This window comes from Triticum aestivum, chromosome 5B, assembly GCF_018294505.1.
Source record: "Triticum aestivum cultivar Chinese Spring chromosome 5B, IWGSC CS RefSeq v2.1, whole genome shotgun sequence".
NCBI classification, from domain to species: Eukaryota; Viridiplantae; Streptophyta; class Magnoliopsida; order Poales; family Poaceae; genus Triticum; species Triticum aestivum.
The window spans coordinates 59,624,213-59,642,162 of record NC_057807.1 but is presented as its reverse complement, the minus strand read 5'-3'; the positions used below and the strand labels follow the sequence as shown (position 1 = coordinate 59,642,162).

The window sequence follows — 17,950 nt, the reverse complement described above, 5'->3', positions numbered from 1 at the left end:
ACATTTCACGGCAAATAGCCCAAACCACCAAGACAAGCAAAAGCAATCATGTCTCTTCCTATCTATGCCATGGTAGACGTCATTCACAACAGTCCACCATGGCAAGCTCCTGATTCATGGCGGGTACGACAACCTGAAGATTGGCCGACTGAAGAATAGAGCTCCATATGATGTTAGCAACGACACAACATGCAAACAGGTGGTTGCATTTTTCTGTCGCGGAGTTAGAATATCACCCATTGAAAGTCCTTAGATTGCTAATATTTTATTTTATTTTTCAACTAGGCATTATATACAATTATAACATTAGGTTTTAGCAAAATTCATCATGCATAAGTATCTAATTGTGCATAATTTCGATTGCTTGAAACTTCTTAGAAGTGTTATTAAAAGATGTCGGCGCATGATCATAAATATAATGTAAGCAAACATTGGAATATATGAAAAATTGGTATGTTTGATCACCGATTTAGGAAGAATCACTATTATTGACGAAAAAGTTGCTACTACTAGATCCACGACTTATTACAGCAGCAAGACATTTTAAAATGGAATAGACCGGATTTTGAAGTATCATGTGTGAGTGCCACTACATGACTTTGAAACAACATGCATTCTTTATGTAGCACAGCGATTTCAAAGGCTTTTATTCATTTCATTTGTATAATTAACATCCACAAATCACGGGCCCAAACGGTGGTATTTCGAACATGGAGTCTCCGTTTTCTCTTTTTTCTGAAAAGAGGAAGAAGAAACAAGTCCCTAAATAAAGAAGAAAGAAACAAGTCAGCATCATATATCAAATTTGCGGGCTGTCACGACGGCTCTGTTTTGAACTAATCATGTGAGTCAAACTCAAATCAATAATTCTACAAGGACGCAGTACGTACTCGTGAGGATGATAACCCATGTGGATTTAAAAGAAAACCACGTACTCAACCATAGTCAGGACGCACGAAACATAGAAAGAAGGTGCATTTGGCATGGACCCAACAAAATACCATCATACCATCATCTTTTGACAATCTCCTACGCTGGTGATAACTCCTTGTTTTTCATGGATTCGTAACAACACACGGCATTGCGCTAGTTTAGAAGAACGACCGAACGATGATATCTTGAACGGGGTGCGAGTGGACGTATTTTTCCCCCTGAAAAAGGAGGAAGAAGATACAAGTATGTATACTTAATAACAATAATAAAAGGGAGAAACAAGTCAGCATCATACATCAACTTTGTGGGCTGTCACGACGGCTCCGTTTGGAACTCATCATGCGAGTCAAACTCATGAAATCAATAATACAAGGACGCACGTAGTACGTGAGGGTCATTATCCATGCGGAAGGGATGGAAGAGAAAACCACGCGCGTACTCTTGCAATCCCCATGCACTATACTGGCTGGTCCTGCCTTCTCAACCGCACCGAGGACGCAGCATAGAAAGAAGGTGCACTCGCGCGTGGACCTAGCCAGCCACCGAGCGAGTGAGAGAGGACAGAGGAGAGCGTCACCGGACGGAGGCCGGAGAGGCCATTCAAAGCTGCCACCCGCTGTACCCGGCACTAGCTAGCCCACTCCCCACTCCTTCCTTGAAGAAAGCACACACACAGAGAGAGAGAGAGCAAAGGCAAGGCAAACCCCGCGCAGAAAACTGTCTCCTTCCCTCCACCCCCGGCGGCTCGGCGCAAACCCCTCCTCCTCCCAAACAAGATCCCCAAATCCCCGCAGGCCTGCTCCGCCCGCCCTCGCCGGATCAGCCCCATTGCGCCGCCACTCCCGCCGCGCCCGGCCCGCCGCGTGGAGGAGGGCTCCGGTCCAGGCCGACGCACGCGCGCGCGCGCATTGCGGGTCAGTTCTTGTGCGGATTTTTCATTTATTTTCAGCTCCTTCTTTTCCGCTGTTGAGATTTCTGCATCTTCCTGCTCGACCAGCCCGCGGGTAAAAATCAGGATTCTTCTCTCCTCGCTCCCTTCAAAGTATACTACAGTATTAGTATTAGCTTAGCCGGTAGTACGTAGACGATTTCCAATCCGTCGCCGGCTGCTTCGACTTGGTGATTAAACCACGGGTGGAGCAGTTGAGCGCCGCGAGAAGAAGAAGAAAAGGGATTCCGTTTCCGTGTCGTGTGGACTAGTACAAACCAACGGAGTAATTAAGTAGGAGTACTACAGCTGTACTTGCATTGTTTATGTCCTTGACGATGGGGCCATGCAGGACTTGCAATACTTGCATTGCGGTCGGGGGAACTAGCAGGAATAATGGAGTACTGTATTTTATTTGTGGGTGTAAAGTAGTAGTAGTACCATCTTATCTTTCGGTCCAAGTTACAACTGTACAGTACAGTAGAATATTAGTCCTAGATGCCCCAGTGTTCTCCTCTGAGCACCGGCTTCATCTCTCTAATTGAGAATGGTTTTTGTCATTCATTCATGTGATTTACTAAATAAGGAAGGTCTTCTAGAGTTTCACATCTCAGAGTTTGTTTATGTGGAGTAAATTAATGAGACGGCAATACAACTGTGTAGCTAATTAGCTTTGCCATCTTCCTTGTGTCACTTGCCTCGTGAGAAAATTCCCATCTTCAGGGTTAAACAGGATTTGGATGCTGTTTTACTTCACTTTATCGAGCCTCCTGTCCTCTGTAGCCTAACCAACAATGGACAAGGGTGGACCACTTCCAACTGTAAAGCGGAAAATGCCTTGTTCGCTGATAAAGTTGCATTCTTGCCGTCCTCTCAGCTGTGCCCTTTATGCGGAATTCAACAAAGTGTTGTGTTGTAGAAAGCAGTTTGTTACGCTATCATTTTAATTTCATTCCTAGTGTAAGTTTTCCGTTGGGGGAGGCTTTTGCCCCCGCTCCTCATCACTACTAGCTAGTAGTATATTATGCTGCTAATTTAATGGGTGGGAGGTTCATGACTGACGGCACATAATTTTGCCAACCACCTACAATTATGTCTGCCCAGAAAGTTTGCTGGTGTGTAATCAACCATTTTGGTTCGTTGTGAGGCCCTAGTCTCTTTATCATATTGCTTTCATGTTTCCGGGTTTTTGCTGTGTGGTGAAATATGTTTGCATTCCTTCCTTTTATTTGATTATTTTGCCCCTTGAAAGATAAGACCATCTTATGTTTATCAGTTGGTTCACACAAAGCTGTAGCGTTTTCAAGTACAATTAGGTCATCTTTTATAGCTTATCCAGCCTGTTTCCACCTTTTGCATTCCTGGATTCGATTTCACAACTTTAGCTCCGAGTCATTGTTCCATTGCCTTGTGCATCACTTTTAGCAGGAATAAATTCTCAAACGCTAATCTGTTATGCACGTGTCCTATTCAATGCGATTTTTGTGTTGACGAAAAAAAGTATTGTGTGAAAATTGCAGGGAATTTGTATTTTATAGATGACCTGGGCAGCAACCCTTGATTATGGGCGCAAGACAAAGAATGAGGACATACGACCAGGGCCACTGCGTCCAGCAAATATCATAAGAAATAAATTTCCTACCTACAAGAATGGTTCAAATGGTATAGTGATCAAGCTGGCAGATGGCCCAGAAGTGCCGCCTCTCAAGGAGGTTGTTGCTAAGGAGACTGAGGAACTGCTTGATCGCCGTCAGCGCTTCTCAGTCCGTGAGCTTGCAATGAAGTTTGAGAAGGGACTCAACACTGCCACTTTGTTGTCTAAAGAGGTTCAGACCTTTGCATTCTTCTCCAACAGACCTTTTGTATTTAGTGCATGATTGCCTCCATGCCAATCAGTTTAGTTAATGAATTCATTTATTTTCTGATTGATTTGTTCTAATCATCAGGTTAAATGGAGACAAGTGGCTTTGTTGGAGCGAGACATTCTCCTGAAAAATCTAAAGAGTGTATTGGAGTCACTGAGAGGTCAAGTCACGGGCAAAACTAAGGACGAAATTGAGGAGTCTATTTCTATGGTTGGTTTCTTCATATCCTATACTTCAGGCGTTTTTCTTGTAGCTTCATCTTTCATTTTAAGTTATATTTACATCTAGTGATCATTAAAGCTGGCATGTTCTCATTTGATTAAAGTTATGCTATTTTCCAGGTGGAAATTCTTGCAGTTCAGCTCTCCAAAAGAGAAGCTGAGTTGATTCAACAAAAAACAGAGGTCACAGAATTAGCGAAATCATTAAAGCTGGTATGTTCCAGTTTGTTTGTTTACCCTTTCCAGTGCTGTAGCATTAGATTTTACAAACATGAGGTTTGATATGTTCCAGAATCAGAATCTATGTACTCGAATAATGTCAAAGTTCTCAGTATCATGAATCCTTCATTTGGTAATTGTACTACTTATAATTCACGACCGACTTAAATGCATAATTGCTTTCTTAGTTGGCAGTTTTTTTTTCCTCGAGCACACAGGAAAGCTGTGCATCATTGTATTAAGCAGAAGAGAAATGAGCCTTAGTTGACAGTTACGTACTAGTAGAGAAGATCTATCTTTTTATGAGATATATCTACAAAGGGCTACAGTTTATTGCTTAACTCCTGAAGTCTTCAGGAAAATAACTCGTACCTGCTTCTCTTGCGTAGCGAGAAGTTTTGAAAAGCTCTTAAAAGAACTCGTACCTAGGAACTAATAAATGTATTTAGTTTTGGAGGTCAATTGAAAACATATATAGACTGCATATTCAGTTAGGGAGTATATGCCCATTGATCCTAGTTTTAGGGATTTCGTTACCAAAGAATCATATTTATTTTCTGGGAAGGAATGCACACCTATCTAAATTAGAGTAATGTCTGTTTTATCTTACAATACAATTTATGGAAAAAGAATGTTTGTGTCGATGCAACTTGATACTATAGGGAAGAAAATATACATTACTACACGGCATTCCCCTCAAAAGCTGGTGGCTTGTGTAAATGTGTAGTCTATATGCCTAAAGTTTTTCACCTGATTTTCCAAATGTGACTCCATCAAAAACATGCAATTAGTCAAGTGATCATAGCGTGCTAATTATCTTAAGCAGGATTAGCGTTGCTTTACACAATATCCAAAAAGATATATTCCAAGTATAAATGCTCCCATGATCCTACCTGCTGTGCTGCTCTCAACACCTTTTGTGCATTGTCCTTTGTTTATAGTATTGAAGTTTTTTTGCCTTTGCTCATAGGCTTCTGAAGATGCCAAGAGAATTGTTGAAGAAGAAAGAGTTAATGCCAATACAGAGGTAGAGAGTGCTAGGTCTGCAGTGCAAAGAGTTCAAGAAGCACTTCAGGAGCATGAAAAGATGTCCAAAAAAACTGGGAAGCAAGTACGCTGATTTTCTTTAAAGCTTCTCACCTTCCTTAATTGTTTGTTACCAGTTACTGCAAGGCTACAAGCCAGTTCATACTGTGAAGTTTGTTTACTTTAACTGTTCTTTTACTTGTCCTTCCTCCTCTTATGTTGTTGCTTACTTGCTTACATACTGTGTTCTCACAAGCTATTTTTCTTGGCTGAATTGATACACACATAATCTGCATAGTAATTCTGAAGATTTGTTCGAGTTTTTGTGGCAATACGTACATTGTCATAAATTTTGAAGTAAGGAAAGCTACCTTTCGAGCACCTGTGCAATTTGAGATGATATAAGCCAATATCATGCATACTAAGCTTAGCACATTGCATTTTTCTTCTGAGAAGCATTGCACTTTTATTTGTTGCTCCTTTATTTATCTTGGTTAGCTTTGTAAGGCTTCAGTTCCATTTGGTCCAATACTTGATCTCTAGTCCCCTGCTATATGCTCTTTTATACATCCAGAGTTCCAGAGGTTGCTTTGCTTTGAATTCATCAATATGTATCCGAGTTGTGACATTTATTTGCTGTTTGGAAGGACATGGAGGAACTAAAGAAAGAAGTTAGAGTGGCCAGGAGAATAAAAATGCTGCATTGCCCTAGCAAGGTAGAGTTTATTATAATTATTCACAGCTTGATACACAAATTGGAATATTTCAATTCTATTTCACACCCATTACTTCTCCAGGCAATGGATCTGGAAAATGAAATCAAAACTTTACGTAAGACGTTCAGTGAGAAGTCCGTGGATTGTGTCAATCTTTTGAAAGAGGTATGTGTTACCGTTGCTGGCCTAAGATTTATTTGTACTTATTCGGCATGTCTAGGCTAGTTTCAAAACATCTTTATACTCAATGGTCACATCATACAACATATTTATCATGATATGTAATTTTGTTCGCTGAAAATCATTGAGTACAAATGTATTTATTTCTCTAAGAATGCAATATTAGATATGACACACATCAATCATATCTGTTATGGTATGTGGCTAGCCGTCTCAAACTCTTTTATTCCAAGTTTTCATCATCTGAAATACTTCCAATGAGTAGAGAATTTGTTTAGAGCATAACAGAGTACACATATATTACTGATTTGCAAGTTTTCTTACCAGTTGGAACTGCACAAAAGACTAAAAGGAAACGACATTCCTGTGTTCGATTTGGAGGGTCTCCAGTGCTTAGGTTCAATGCTACACATAGTTTGTCAGAACGGTACTCCCATGGATTTTTCAAATATTTCAGTCCAGTGGTTCCGGATACACCCAAAAGAAAGCAACAAAGAGATTATTTCAGGTGGAGTCTCTCTCTCTCTCTCTCTCGTTGCACCGTGATTGCGAAGCCTAGAGGCTTCTCTCTAATTACCTATTTTTTCATATTATTCTCCTCTTAAACAGAGTGACTAAAAAAAATTCGCTTGCATTTTTCTTCTTCTTTTGGTACCTCTAAGCTATTGACAAGGGAAAGGGCAACCATTGCCTGGTGAATTATGATTGTCAAGTTTTGATCACTTCGTTTTAGGTTTACCATATCGGCCAACCATTTTAATCTTCAACTCAAATTCAGATCCCTAGTGTTTCTAACTTCTATTTTCATGGAACTTCTGTAGGTGCCACAAGACCAGCATATGCTCCAGAGCCACATGATGTTGGGCGTTACATGCAAGCTGAAATCAATTTTGGGGGTGAAACTGCAATAGCAAAGACAGCTGGGCTAGTAGACCCTGGTTTGTTTAACTGAACACATCTGTCAGGCATAATTATCTGCATCTGTTCTTTATTACGTGGCTAACATAAGCTTGATATTCTTACAGATGCTGGATTGGTGGATTATGTAGAGACACTCGTAAGAAAACCTGAAACTGAGTTCAATGTATGACCATACTATCCTTTCCAACTTTATGATATTTATTCTAACTATATGCAATGGAGGGATTTCAATTTGCAGAAATCTTCGTGGTGTTTTTACTTGTACCAAATAAGGAGTCTGTATAGGCATGACAAAGTTTGGCAGTGTAACGTTCAAAGTTGTCATGCCTAGCAGTACTTGTTGTAGTGCCACCCGCCGCTCTTATTTTTAAAATTAAGACCACAAAACCACCTATGCATATCTTGAACTATTGTTTCTTAAGTTCCCAATGCTCTGCATCTCATTGCAGGTTGTTGTGCTTCAGTTGAATGGAATTGATCAGCCGAAAGAGGCTGTTCATGTTCTCAATGTTGGGAGATTGCGGATGAGACTTTCAAAAGGGAAGACAGTGGTCGCCAAAGAATTCTATTCCTCATCGATGCAGGTAGGCTGCAGCCACTCAGCATCTTCTCCCACTCTTCTTTTCTTTTCTTGTGGGGACATGTTCTCTTTCTCGGTTAGACAGTATCTGCAATGCTCATTATCAAAGCAGCTGCTCTGGTATTATTTCACGTTAATAAAACATGTTTGTTTTCATGGTTTACAATGAAATTTGCAATAACGTATTATTTGTTACCAGTAATGCAGCTGGCATAAGCATACAACACTTGCCATATTTCCTGACACTTGTCTGTTGTATGATCATGATGAGTTGTTATTGGCATAACAGTAGTCTCACTGCACTTGTGTTGTGTATCAGCTATGTGGTGTTCGAGGTGGTGGGGAAGCAGCCTCACAGGCGATGTTTTGGCGGCCCCGGAGTGACCTCAGCTTCGCCGTTGCCTTTGAAACAGCGAGAGAGCGTAACACCGCCATCATGCTGGCGCGGCGGTTCGCCATTGATTGCAATGTACGTGCCTCAGCTTCAGCTAGGAAGTGCATATCCATCAACTACGACGTGCAATGTTCGTGGCATGATTTTACTTCTCCATGGTTTGTTTTGCAGATCATCCTTGCAGGTCCGGGCGACAAGACTCCCTGGTGAAGGACCGCGGCGCGCATTGGTGCCTCTGAACACCGGTCCGGCCGGCGACCCTCGCAGAGCGAACGTGATGTTGTACATTTTAGTGTATTTCATGATATGTGTGTAGCCTGTGGGTTTTGTTCCCCTGTGGCCTTGTGGTGGTAGCTCTCAGAGGCGGCACCGTGGGCATCGTTTTAGCCGCCTCGGCGTTGTTCTCCGACTGTGAATGTTTGTTCTGCTTCACAGGCGTTGCGATAACGTTGTTGCTAGGCGTTTCTCTCTTCTTTTTGGTACTCCCATGCAACGACAGTTAGCTAAGTTTGACGTGTTACACACTATAAAAGAAATGTTTGATGTGCACATCTCCAATCTTGCTAATTCTTTTGACAGTACTTGTGCAGTAACTACTGAGTGGTGGGTGCATAACTGAATCTAAGGCAATGGCGGCGTTCGCTACAAATTATCAAGATCTCAGTTATCAAATCGATATTGCGATTTTTCTAGTTGGGTTGAGCTGAGTTGGTGATGCGAGTTGATAGAGCAGGTCGTGGCATGTATTAGAGCAACTCTAGCAGACCCCGCAAAACGGGTTTGCAGTTCGCGCAAAACCGCTTTTGCGAGCCGGTGAGGGCTAGCACAGATGCAGACCTCTCAAATGGCCTCGTAAAAAAGTATATTCGCGGAATATGCTTTTTTATGGGTCGGCTATGCGGGTTCTGCTCGGGCACCAGCGCAACGACCCGCAAGCAGAAAAACTGCAAATCTGAAATTTGTCATAGGGTTTCACAAACAAGTTCAAATTCAAATGACATAAACAGTCTGTGCGTGAATAAAAGCGAAGTTCATTACGCAAAAGAGGGCATGCAAAGGTATGCGCCCATGTCCGGCATCATCTTGGGGGTCGATCTTCACTCGGCGCCATGGAGTCCATCTAAAACTTCATCGGCGCCACCGTAGCCACCTCCGTCGCTTGTTCCAACTCCCGCACCGAAATCATCCACATTGCCACCGTGTGGAGTAGAGAAAACATCACCGGAACTGGCAGACGGACCGGCCGAGGCGACCATTCTCCTCTTCAAGATCTCTCTCCTTGCCATATCATGCCATGTTTTGGTGACCTCGTCCATGTCATTGCAGTTCATTGACATGATTTTGTTCTCTTCAGCGAGCAACAATGACAGCGATTTGTTTTCAGAGGCGCGTACTTTTCTCTCCTCAATGGCAGCTCTGCACAGCCCCTCTTCCTTGAGCATTTGCCATTTTTCTTGCTTCTCTTTTGCCTTCTTTTCGGCCAACTCTTTCTTGATCTCCAACGACTTCAACAACATTAACTCATTTGGTTGCACCATGGCATCAATCTTCTCCCTCAAGCTCGATGCTTCTTGCTCTCTCTTTATCTTCTCTCTAGTCTTCTTGTCGCCATCGGGCTTGTTCAAATTTCTTGGGCCATCATCATCCTCATCTTCATCCATGTTTGTAAGTGAGCCTCTCTTGGGTGGGGACTCTTTGTCGATCAACTTCCACTTGTCGCACTTTTGGATCAACTCCCAACAATGCTCTAATTTGAAGAATCTGCCTTCCGAAGCTTCCATGTCCTTGTATCTTTGTTGAGCAATCTTGTCCTGCACAATGCGAACAAGGTGATGCAATCATTTTTCATGATACATTATGATGATGCACAACTTGAACAAAGGCAAAGCAAACTCACATAGTCGGACTCCACGGTGCCACTTGGAGGTGCATTGCGTACTTGCTCCAAGAAAGCTGCCCAACGGCTGCACATAGGCTTGATGTTCTCCCAACGACCTTGAAGTGACCGAAATGTGCGCGGAGTCTTGTTGGGGTAGTTTTTCATAATGCGAAAGTATTGATGTTCGATCCTTTGCCAATATCTCTTGGCGGTTTGATTAGTACCCGTGCATGCATCAAGAGACACCGCACTCCATGCTTTGATCAAAGCTTGATCTTCCAAGATGGTGTAGTTTTTTGATCTTTGGCTTTTCCCAGCTTTTGCTTGTGAATTCTCAAACGCTTCCGCTTCGATCTCCGCCAAGTCGTCCGCACAACCATGATCGTCCACGCCGCTGTCGGTGTCAAAACCGGCGGATCTCGGGTAGGGGGTCCCGAACTGTGCGTCTAAGGCTAATGGTAATAGGAGGCAGGGGACACGATGTCTTACCCAGGTTCGGGCCCTCTCGATGGAGGCATTACCCTACTTCCTGCTTGATTGATCTTGATGATATGAGTATTACAAGAGTTGATCTACCACGAGATCGTAGAGGCTAAACCCTAGAAGCTAGCCTATGATTATGATTGTTGTTGTCCTACGGACTAAACCTTCCGATTTATATAGACACCGGAGGGGGCTAGTGTTACACAGAGCCGGTTACAGAGAAGGAAATCTACATATCTGAATTGCCAAGCTTGCCTTCCACGCAAAGGAGAGTCCCACCCGAACACGGGACGAAGTCTTCAATCTTGTATCTTCATAGCCCAACAGTCCGGCCAAAGTATATAGTCCAGCTGTCCGAGCACCCCTTAGTCCAGGACTCCCTCAGTAGCCCCTGAACAAGGCTTAAATGACGATGAGTCCGACGCGCAGATTGTCTTCGGCATTGCAAGGCGGGTTCCTTCTTCGAATACTCCATAGAAGATTTTGAACACGGGAATCGTGTCCGGCTTTGCAAAACAAATTCCACATACCACCGTAGAGAGTACAATATTCCACAAATCTAATCTGCTGACAGCTTTTTATGACATCACGCCACGGTCCGGTCATTATTCGAACCGTTTTTCACAACCAGCTACTGCACGTAACGCGAGGCGGTTTCCTTGACACGTCTTTTTGAAGCAGAGATCGTGTCCCCTTATCATGGGATTCTCATCAATACGGGTATGGGTAACCCAACCGCGTCATTGATACGTCTCCAACGTATCTATAATTTATGAAGCATTCATGCTATCTTATTATCTGTTTTGAATGATTACGGGCTTTATTATACACTTTTATATTACTTTTGGGACTAACCTATTAACCGAAGGCCCAACCCATATTGCTGTTTTATTGCCTATTTCAGTATTTCAAAGAAAAGGAATATCAAACGGAGTCCAAATGGAATGAAACCTTCGGGAGCGTTATTTTTGAAACGAACATGATCCGGGAGACTTGGAGTACAAGCCAGGGAACCTTCGAGGATGCCAAGAGATAGGAGGGCGCGCCCACCCCCCTGGGCGCGCCCCCTGTCTCGTGGGCCCCTCGAGGCTCCCCCGACCGACTTCTTTCGCCCATATATTCCCATATACCCTAAAACCATCGAAGGAGAAAATAGATCGGGAGTCCCGCCGCCGCAAGCCTCTGTAGCCACCAAAAACCTCTCGGGAGCCTATTCCGGCACCCTGCCGGAGGGGGGATCCCTCACCGGTGGCCATCTTCATCATCCCGACGCTCTCCATGACGAGGAGGGAGTAGTTCACCCTCGGGGCTGAGGGTATGTACCAGTAGCTATGTGTTTGATCTCTCTCTCTCATGTTCTCTGTATGGCACGATCTCGATGTATCGCGAGCATTGCTATTATAGTTGGATCTTATGATGTTTCTCCCCCTCTACTCTCTTGTGATGAATTGAGTTTTCCCTTTGAAGTGGTCTTGTCGGATTGAGTCTTTAAGGATTTGAGAACACTTTATGTATGTCTTGCCGTGCTTATCTGTGGTGACAATGGGATATCACGTGATCCACTTGATGTATGTTTTGGTGATCAACTTGCGGGTTTACCTTGTGAATCTATGCATAGGGGTTGGCACACGTTTTAGTCTTGACTCTCCAGTAGAAACTTTGGGGCACTCTTTGAAGTACTTTGTGTTGGTTGAATAGATGAATCTGAGATGGCGTGATGCATATCGTATAATCATGCCCATGGATACTTGAGGTGACAATGGAGTATCTAGGTGACATTAGGGTTTTGGTTGATTTGTGTCTTAAGGTGTTATTCCAGTATGAACTCTATGATAGATTGAACGGAAAGAATAGCTTCATGTTATTTTACTACGGACTCTTGAATAGATAGAACAGAAAGGATAACTTTGAGGTGGTTTCGTACCCTACCATAATCTCTTCGTTTGTTCTTTGCTATTAGTGGGTTTGGAGTGACTCTTTGTTGCATGTTGAGGGATAGTTATATGATCCAAGTATGTTATTATTGTTGAGAGAACTTGCACTAGTGAAAGTATGAACCTTAGGCCTTGTTTCCTACCATTGCAATACCGTTTACGCTCACTTTTATCATTAATTACCTTGCTGTTTTTATATTTTCAGATTATAAATACCTATATCTACTATCCATATTGCACTTGTATCACCATCTCTTTGCCGAACTAGTGCACCTATACAATTTACCATTGTATTGGATGTGTTGGGGACACAAGATATTCTTTGTTATTTGGTTGCAGGGTTGCTTGAGAGAGACCATCTTCATCCTACGCCTCCCACGGATTGATAAACCTTAGGTCATATACTTGAGGGAAATTTGCTACTATCCTACAAACCTCTACACTTGGAGGCCCAACAACGTCTACAATAAGAAGGTTGTGTAGTAGACATCAGCCATCAATCGTGGCGCTTGGGAAATAAGCGATTTTAACGGGCAAGTGGGGAGGCGCACAGTCTCTACCGCCTTTATAAAGAGATAGGAATTCTCCTCTTTCACCCACGCCTTCTTCCTTCTTCGCTCATCCATTCTCGCACGCTCGAGCTCCAGCGCCCCAGTTCTCACCTTCTCCGTACAGCCAAACATGTCCGGAGCGGGAGGCAAGTGGATGGCCTCCTCCGTCACAAAGGAGGACATTATGAAGCTCCGGGCGGCTGGATACTTGGCCTCAGACATCGCGCACCAGCTCCCGGACGCAGGGCAGATCATTCCAACTCCGGGACCCCATGAGAGGGTTGTGTTCCTCGCCCACTTCATCCACGGACTGGGATTCCCCCTCCACCCATTTGTCTGTGGGCTCATGTTCTATTACGGGCTGGATTTTCATGATCTGGCCCCTAATTTCATCCTCAACATCTCGGCGTTTATTGTCGTGTGCGAGGCTTTTCTCCGCATTAGGCCCCACTTCGGCCTGTGGCTAAAGATCTTCAACGTGAAGCCAAAGATAGTGGTCAGCCAGCAGGCGGAGTGCGGAGGCGCCATGGTGGGCAAGATGCCCAGCGTCACCTGGCTCGAAGGCTCCTTTGTGGAGACCGTGAAGGGGTGGCAATCGGGGTGGTTCTACATCACCGAGCCGCGCGACGCCAACTGGGTGGCGGCCCCCGAATTCCGATCCGGCATCCCCATGCGGCTCACCTCCTGGAAGAAGAAGGGCCTAGCCTGGGGAGCACCCCCGGAGCTGACGGACTCCAGAACTGCGTCAAAAATATGATAAGCAAGAAGATCAAGCTTGTCAACGTGGTCCAGGTCATGCTATTTCGCCGGATTCTCCCGTGTCAAAGACGAGCATTCAACTTGTGGGAGTTCGACGTGGCACAACACCAGACACTGCAAGAGCTCTTCGATACGACGCACAAGGACGTCTGGAAGGTGTTGTTCAAGGCCAGCGAAGTTCCTCCTCCCACCACCGAGGACCACGGACTTAGCGCCAAGCGCCACGCCAATTCGGTAAGCATTCTACATTTCACAAGATGTGCCTTTCCTCAGTATATTCGTGGGAGGAACTTAAGCCACCGTACTGATTTAACAGGATTATGTGACGACGGCAGAGCGGATCGACTGTCCGGCTCCGTTGCCTGAAGATCCAGCAGCCGCTCTCTTGACGGAGATGCTGGTTCCGGCGCCCTATGAGGTGCCGGATAAGAAGGCCAAGAAGAAAGCCACGGGGACCAGGAAAAGTCTCCGGCGCAAGGTGGTGTCGACTCATCATCCGAAGACATCGAGGCGCACTCCTCCAACGACAATGAGGAGGAAGAAGAGGAAAGCCCTCTCCCCCAAATCAAGGGGGAGAAGAAAAGGAAGGTCGCCCCCTCCTGGGAGGCCGAAGGGTCCAAGAAGGGAAGGACCCTCCCTCTAGACCACTCCACAACCGCCGCCTACAGCCAGGAGGAGTGGTTACCCAGGGCCAAGCCCCTGGCGAAGTCGTAAGTATCCGGATGCCATAATACTTCTTGCATGTTTTAGCTTTATGGCTTCTTATCATGTCAAGATATGTTTGTGCAGTCCGTCCAAAGCCCACATCGACTTATCCTCCTCGGATGGGTCCTTGAGCTCGTCGGAGATGAACAACTATTCGCTCCCGACGGCCTCCACTCCCCGGCTCACAGATGACACCGAGGTGTTATCTCAGAGGATACCGGGCCAGTGAGAGATAGTTCTGGAGGCGCCTCAAGGCAAAAACCCCGATGCCGGGCTCATGGGGGGGAAGATCCCCATGGATTCTGATGAGGGGGGTCGCAACAAGCTTGGCCCCCAGACGGATACTGCGCCGAAACCTCTAGTGGTTCTGGATTCAGGCAGGCAGCCCCTCGCCAAGGGGGGCGAGCTGCCTGTGCCGATGAATTCTGTCCATCTAGAGGCATCGGGTAACTTGGTGGAAGTGCTTCATAGCGCTTCCTTTAATGAAGGACACCGCACTCTTATGAGTACGGTGATTGCGAAGGTTCAGTCCGCCAAAAGCGGATTGACCGAAGCCTGCGCCAGTCTCCTAATAGGCTTTGAGGTAAGTAATTCAAATTATGAGAAAGTATCACAGTATAGACAGTAGCCCCTGATGCTCTGTTTGGTGTTCGGAAAGAAAGGCCGAATAGAGGATCAAATATTATTCCCAGGAGTCTAATCATATTATGTCTGCGTGAATGAGCAGGCGTCGCTGCTGGCCGCCGCTGCCGCTACTGCAGAGGTCTCCGGACCAAGGCAGAACCTGGGGTGGGCCGAAGAAGAGCTTAGCCTCATGAAGAGGCAGCTCGAGGAGAACAAAGGTAAGTGATACCCCGTCTGAATGTTATATAAAGGAAAAAAATTGTTGATGCTGATATAAGCATGATGAATTTTGATAGGGGCCACGACCGAAGGGGCGGCCCTTAAGAAAGCGTTGCCCGAGGCCGAAGGCAAAGCGGCCAGGGAGTGCACCAAGCGCGAAAAACAAGCGATGCGAGTTGATGAGGTCCAGCAAGAGCTTCAGTACTTCATCAAAAAATTCGAGTCCTTGGAGCGTGACTCCAAGTCGCAAGAGTCGGAGCTTGCGAAGGCCCGTCAGAGCGCACTAGATGCCAAGGCTGAAGCCCAGAAGGCCCTCCAGGAAATTGAGGCGGCCAAGAAGATAGCTGTGGGTAAGGCTTTCATTATGCAAAGCAAGCATGTGAAGGAGACTTTCCTTTTACTTACCCGAGTTCGGAGCTCTCCAGGAGCATTCACAGATCTGCCGCGCAGCATCTCTGATGTTGCAGAGTTCTAACGGGCTGAGGATGGGAGCTCGACGGATAAGCTGTTTTGGTCCCAGTATATTGGGGCCAAACATCCAATGCCCTTGAGCGACCAGCTGAAGCAACTGGTCGAACTTCACAAGGCGGCCGAACTGGCCATGAAGGACTTCATAGTCCGGCTGTGGCCTGGCGAGCCCCTGCCCAGCAGCTACTTCGGCCTTGTCAAGCGGATGGTGAATGCCTGTCCGCGGCTTGAAGTCGTTAAGTGGTTCGTCTGCATTGAGGGTGCACGCAGGGCCTTGGCCCGTGTGAAGGTGCACTGGGGGAAGATGGACACCGAGAAGCTGGTGACAGAGGGGCCGCCGAAGGGCAAGGAGCATCGCCACCCCGAATAGTATTATGAAAATGTCATTAAGGGTGCCCGCCTTGTAGTGGATGAATGTACTAAGGAAGTAATGTTCGAATGAATGTACTCATGTCATCCTGTAATATGAAAACTAGTTCATGTGCGCTATATGGCGCTTGTTAATTTAAAATATTACCTTCTGTGCGGCCGTTTATAAAATCTTGAGAGTTGGCCAGTCGTCGGCTTCTGCCCCCATGCAACTAGTACTGGGGTGTTCGGGATAAATATAAACACTCTTTATCCAAATTTTTGGTTCTTTTAAGGAGGTGTTTAGCGCCGCGAATGAGGCAATCAGACTATACGGCTTTATCTCTCTCACTTAGCCATAGGAGTCTATAATTTTATATTTTGGCGAAGCCCCTAGTATCCGGAAGGCCGGACTCGGGGCGCTATACACGCCTAAATCGGACAAGGCCGATTCCTCGCCTGAAGCGGTAAAAATCTTTAAGGATTTGAGACCTCTCGAACAGCGAGCGGCTCTCACCTTATCATGACAGTCAGTTTTCAGCTTTCTCTACTGAGGTGCTCGTCCGGAAGAACCGGGACACAATCGCAGTAGTTCTCCCTGCGCTACCTTAGCCGATATAGCGGAACGTAAGGTACCAAAACATAGGAGCCGGGCAAACCCAACTAACCCAAGACATGATTCGAAGCTGATGCATATAGTGCTATAAGTTCGGGGTGCCGCACTGTCGAAATTGTTCGGACTTGTCTTGCCAGGTTATGGGGTGCTGAAGCCCCTGGCAAACTGGTCGTGCCAAAATGCACGGGTATAATAAATAAGCAGTAAAGGAAAGGGGTAAATAAACGTAATAGCAAGCTGACGCTGTATACTATTTTCCCTTGTTATTTAAATGATACGTCAAAACGTACATATACAAATAGTGTGATAAGCAAAATAGGACTATTTGACACATCCTAACCAGGAGCGGGCGGTATGCGGGTTATGTAAAACAGGTATAACGATTGTTATCAGAGACCACCTGAGGATTCCTTTGTGCGCCAAAGCTTCTTGTCCTCCTGATGCATCCGTCCCGCTATGTGTCCGATAGCCGGTCTTTCAGAAGAGCCTCCTAAAGATAGGGACCTGAAAGGAAAAAGGGGTGCAAAGATGCGTGGGTCCCGGGGTGATCGAACCGCATTGTGGACCTTGTCATGACTAGTCGAGCTCTGGACATGCCGGATGATCCTGTTGCGGAGTACTCCGGACTCGCTTGACGGTATCTGGGTTCTTTATCGCCGAATTGGCTGTTTGCCTAAGAAGGTTGTTTTCTACTTCCGCCGCGAGGGCCGTGGTGTGCTCCTCTGTGCGGAGTGAGCGCTCTGTGTTTCCATTAACTGTAATAACCCCGCGAGGTCCTGGCATTTTGAGCTTGAGGTATGCATAATGCGGTACTGCATTGAATTTGGCGAATGCGGTCCGTCCGAGCAGTGCATGATAGCCACTGCGGAAGGGGACGATGTCGAAGATTAACTCCTCGCTTCGGAAATTGTCCGGAGATTCGAAGACCACTTCCAGTGTGATTGAGCCCGTACAATAGGCCTCCACCCCGGGTATGACACCCTTGAAGGTGGTTTTTGTGGGCTTGATCCTTGAGGGGTCGATGCCCATTTTGCCCACTGTATCCTGATAGAGCAGGTTCAGGCTGCTACCACCGTCCATGAGGACTCGTGTGAGATGGAATCCGTCAATGATGGGGTCAAGGACCTATGCGGCCAAACCGCCATGACGGATACTGGTAGGATGGTCCCTGCGATCGAAGGTGATCGAACAAGAGGACCATGGGTTGAACTTTGGGGCGACTGGCTCCATCGCATAGACGTCCCTTAGTGCACGCTTCTGTTCCCGTTTGGGAATATGGGTTGCGTATATCATATTTACTGTTTTCACCTGGGGAGGGAATTTCTTCTGTCCTCCTGTGTTCGGCGACCGTGGCTCCTCGTCGTTATTGCTATGCAACCCC

The 17,950-nt window shown here is 45.8% G+C and overlaps 1 protein-coding gene across 1 annotated transcript; it reads left to right on the top strand.

Annotated features, from left to right (window-relative positions):
- The first annotated feature begins 1,556 nt into the window (after nt 1-1,556).
- Nucleotides 1,557-8,532, top strand: LOC123110404 (stomatal closure-related actin-binding protein 1). Its single transcript, XM_044530902.1, has 13 exons — nt 1,557-1,847; nt 3,382-3,687; nt 3,808-3,936; nt 4,068-4,160; nt 5,137-5,277; nt 5,840-5,908; nt 5,990-6,073; nt 6,416-6,596; nt 6,910-7,026; nt 7,114-7,172; nt 7,459-7,593; nt 7,909-8,058; nt 8,155-8,532. The coding sequence occupies exons 2-13, from the start codon at nt 3,400-3,402 to the stop codon at nt 8,191-8,193; spliced, it is 1,485 nt and encodes a 494-aa protein (XP_044386837.1). The 5' UTR covers nt 1,557-1,847; nt 3,382-3,399; the 3' UTR covers nt 8,194-8,532.
- The last annotated feature ends 9,418 nt before the right edge of the window (nt 8,533-17,950 follow it).

What these genes read in the sequence shown, in the direction of transcription:
- LOC123110404 (XM_044530902.1), top strand. Translation starts at nt 3,400, where the DNA reads ATGACCTGGGCAGCAACCCTTGATTATGGGCGCAAGACAAAGAATGAG. An exon ending in CCAAAAAAACTGGGAAGCAA is followed by an intron (nt 5,278 to 5,839) that starts GTACGCTGATTT and finishes GCTGTTTGGAAG; the next exon opens with GACATGGAGGAACTAAAGAA. An exon ending in TCTATTCCTCATCGATGCAG is followed by an intron (nt 7,594 to 7,908) that starts GTAGGCTGCAGC and finishes GTTGTGTATCAG; the next exon opens with CTATGTGGTGTTCGAGGTGG.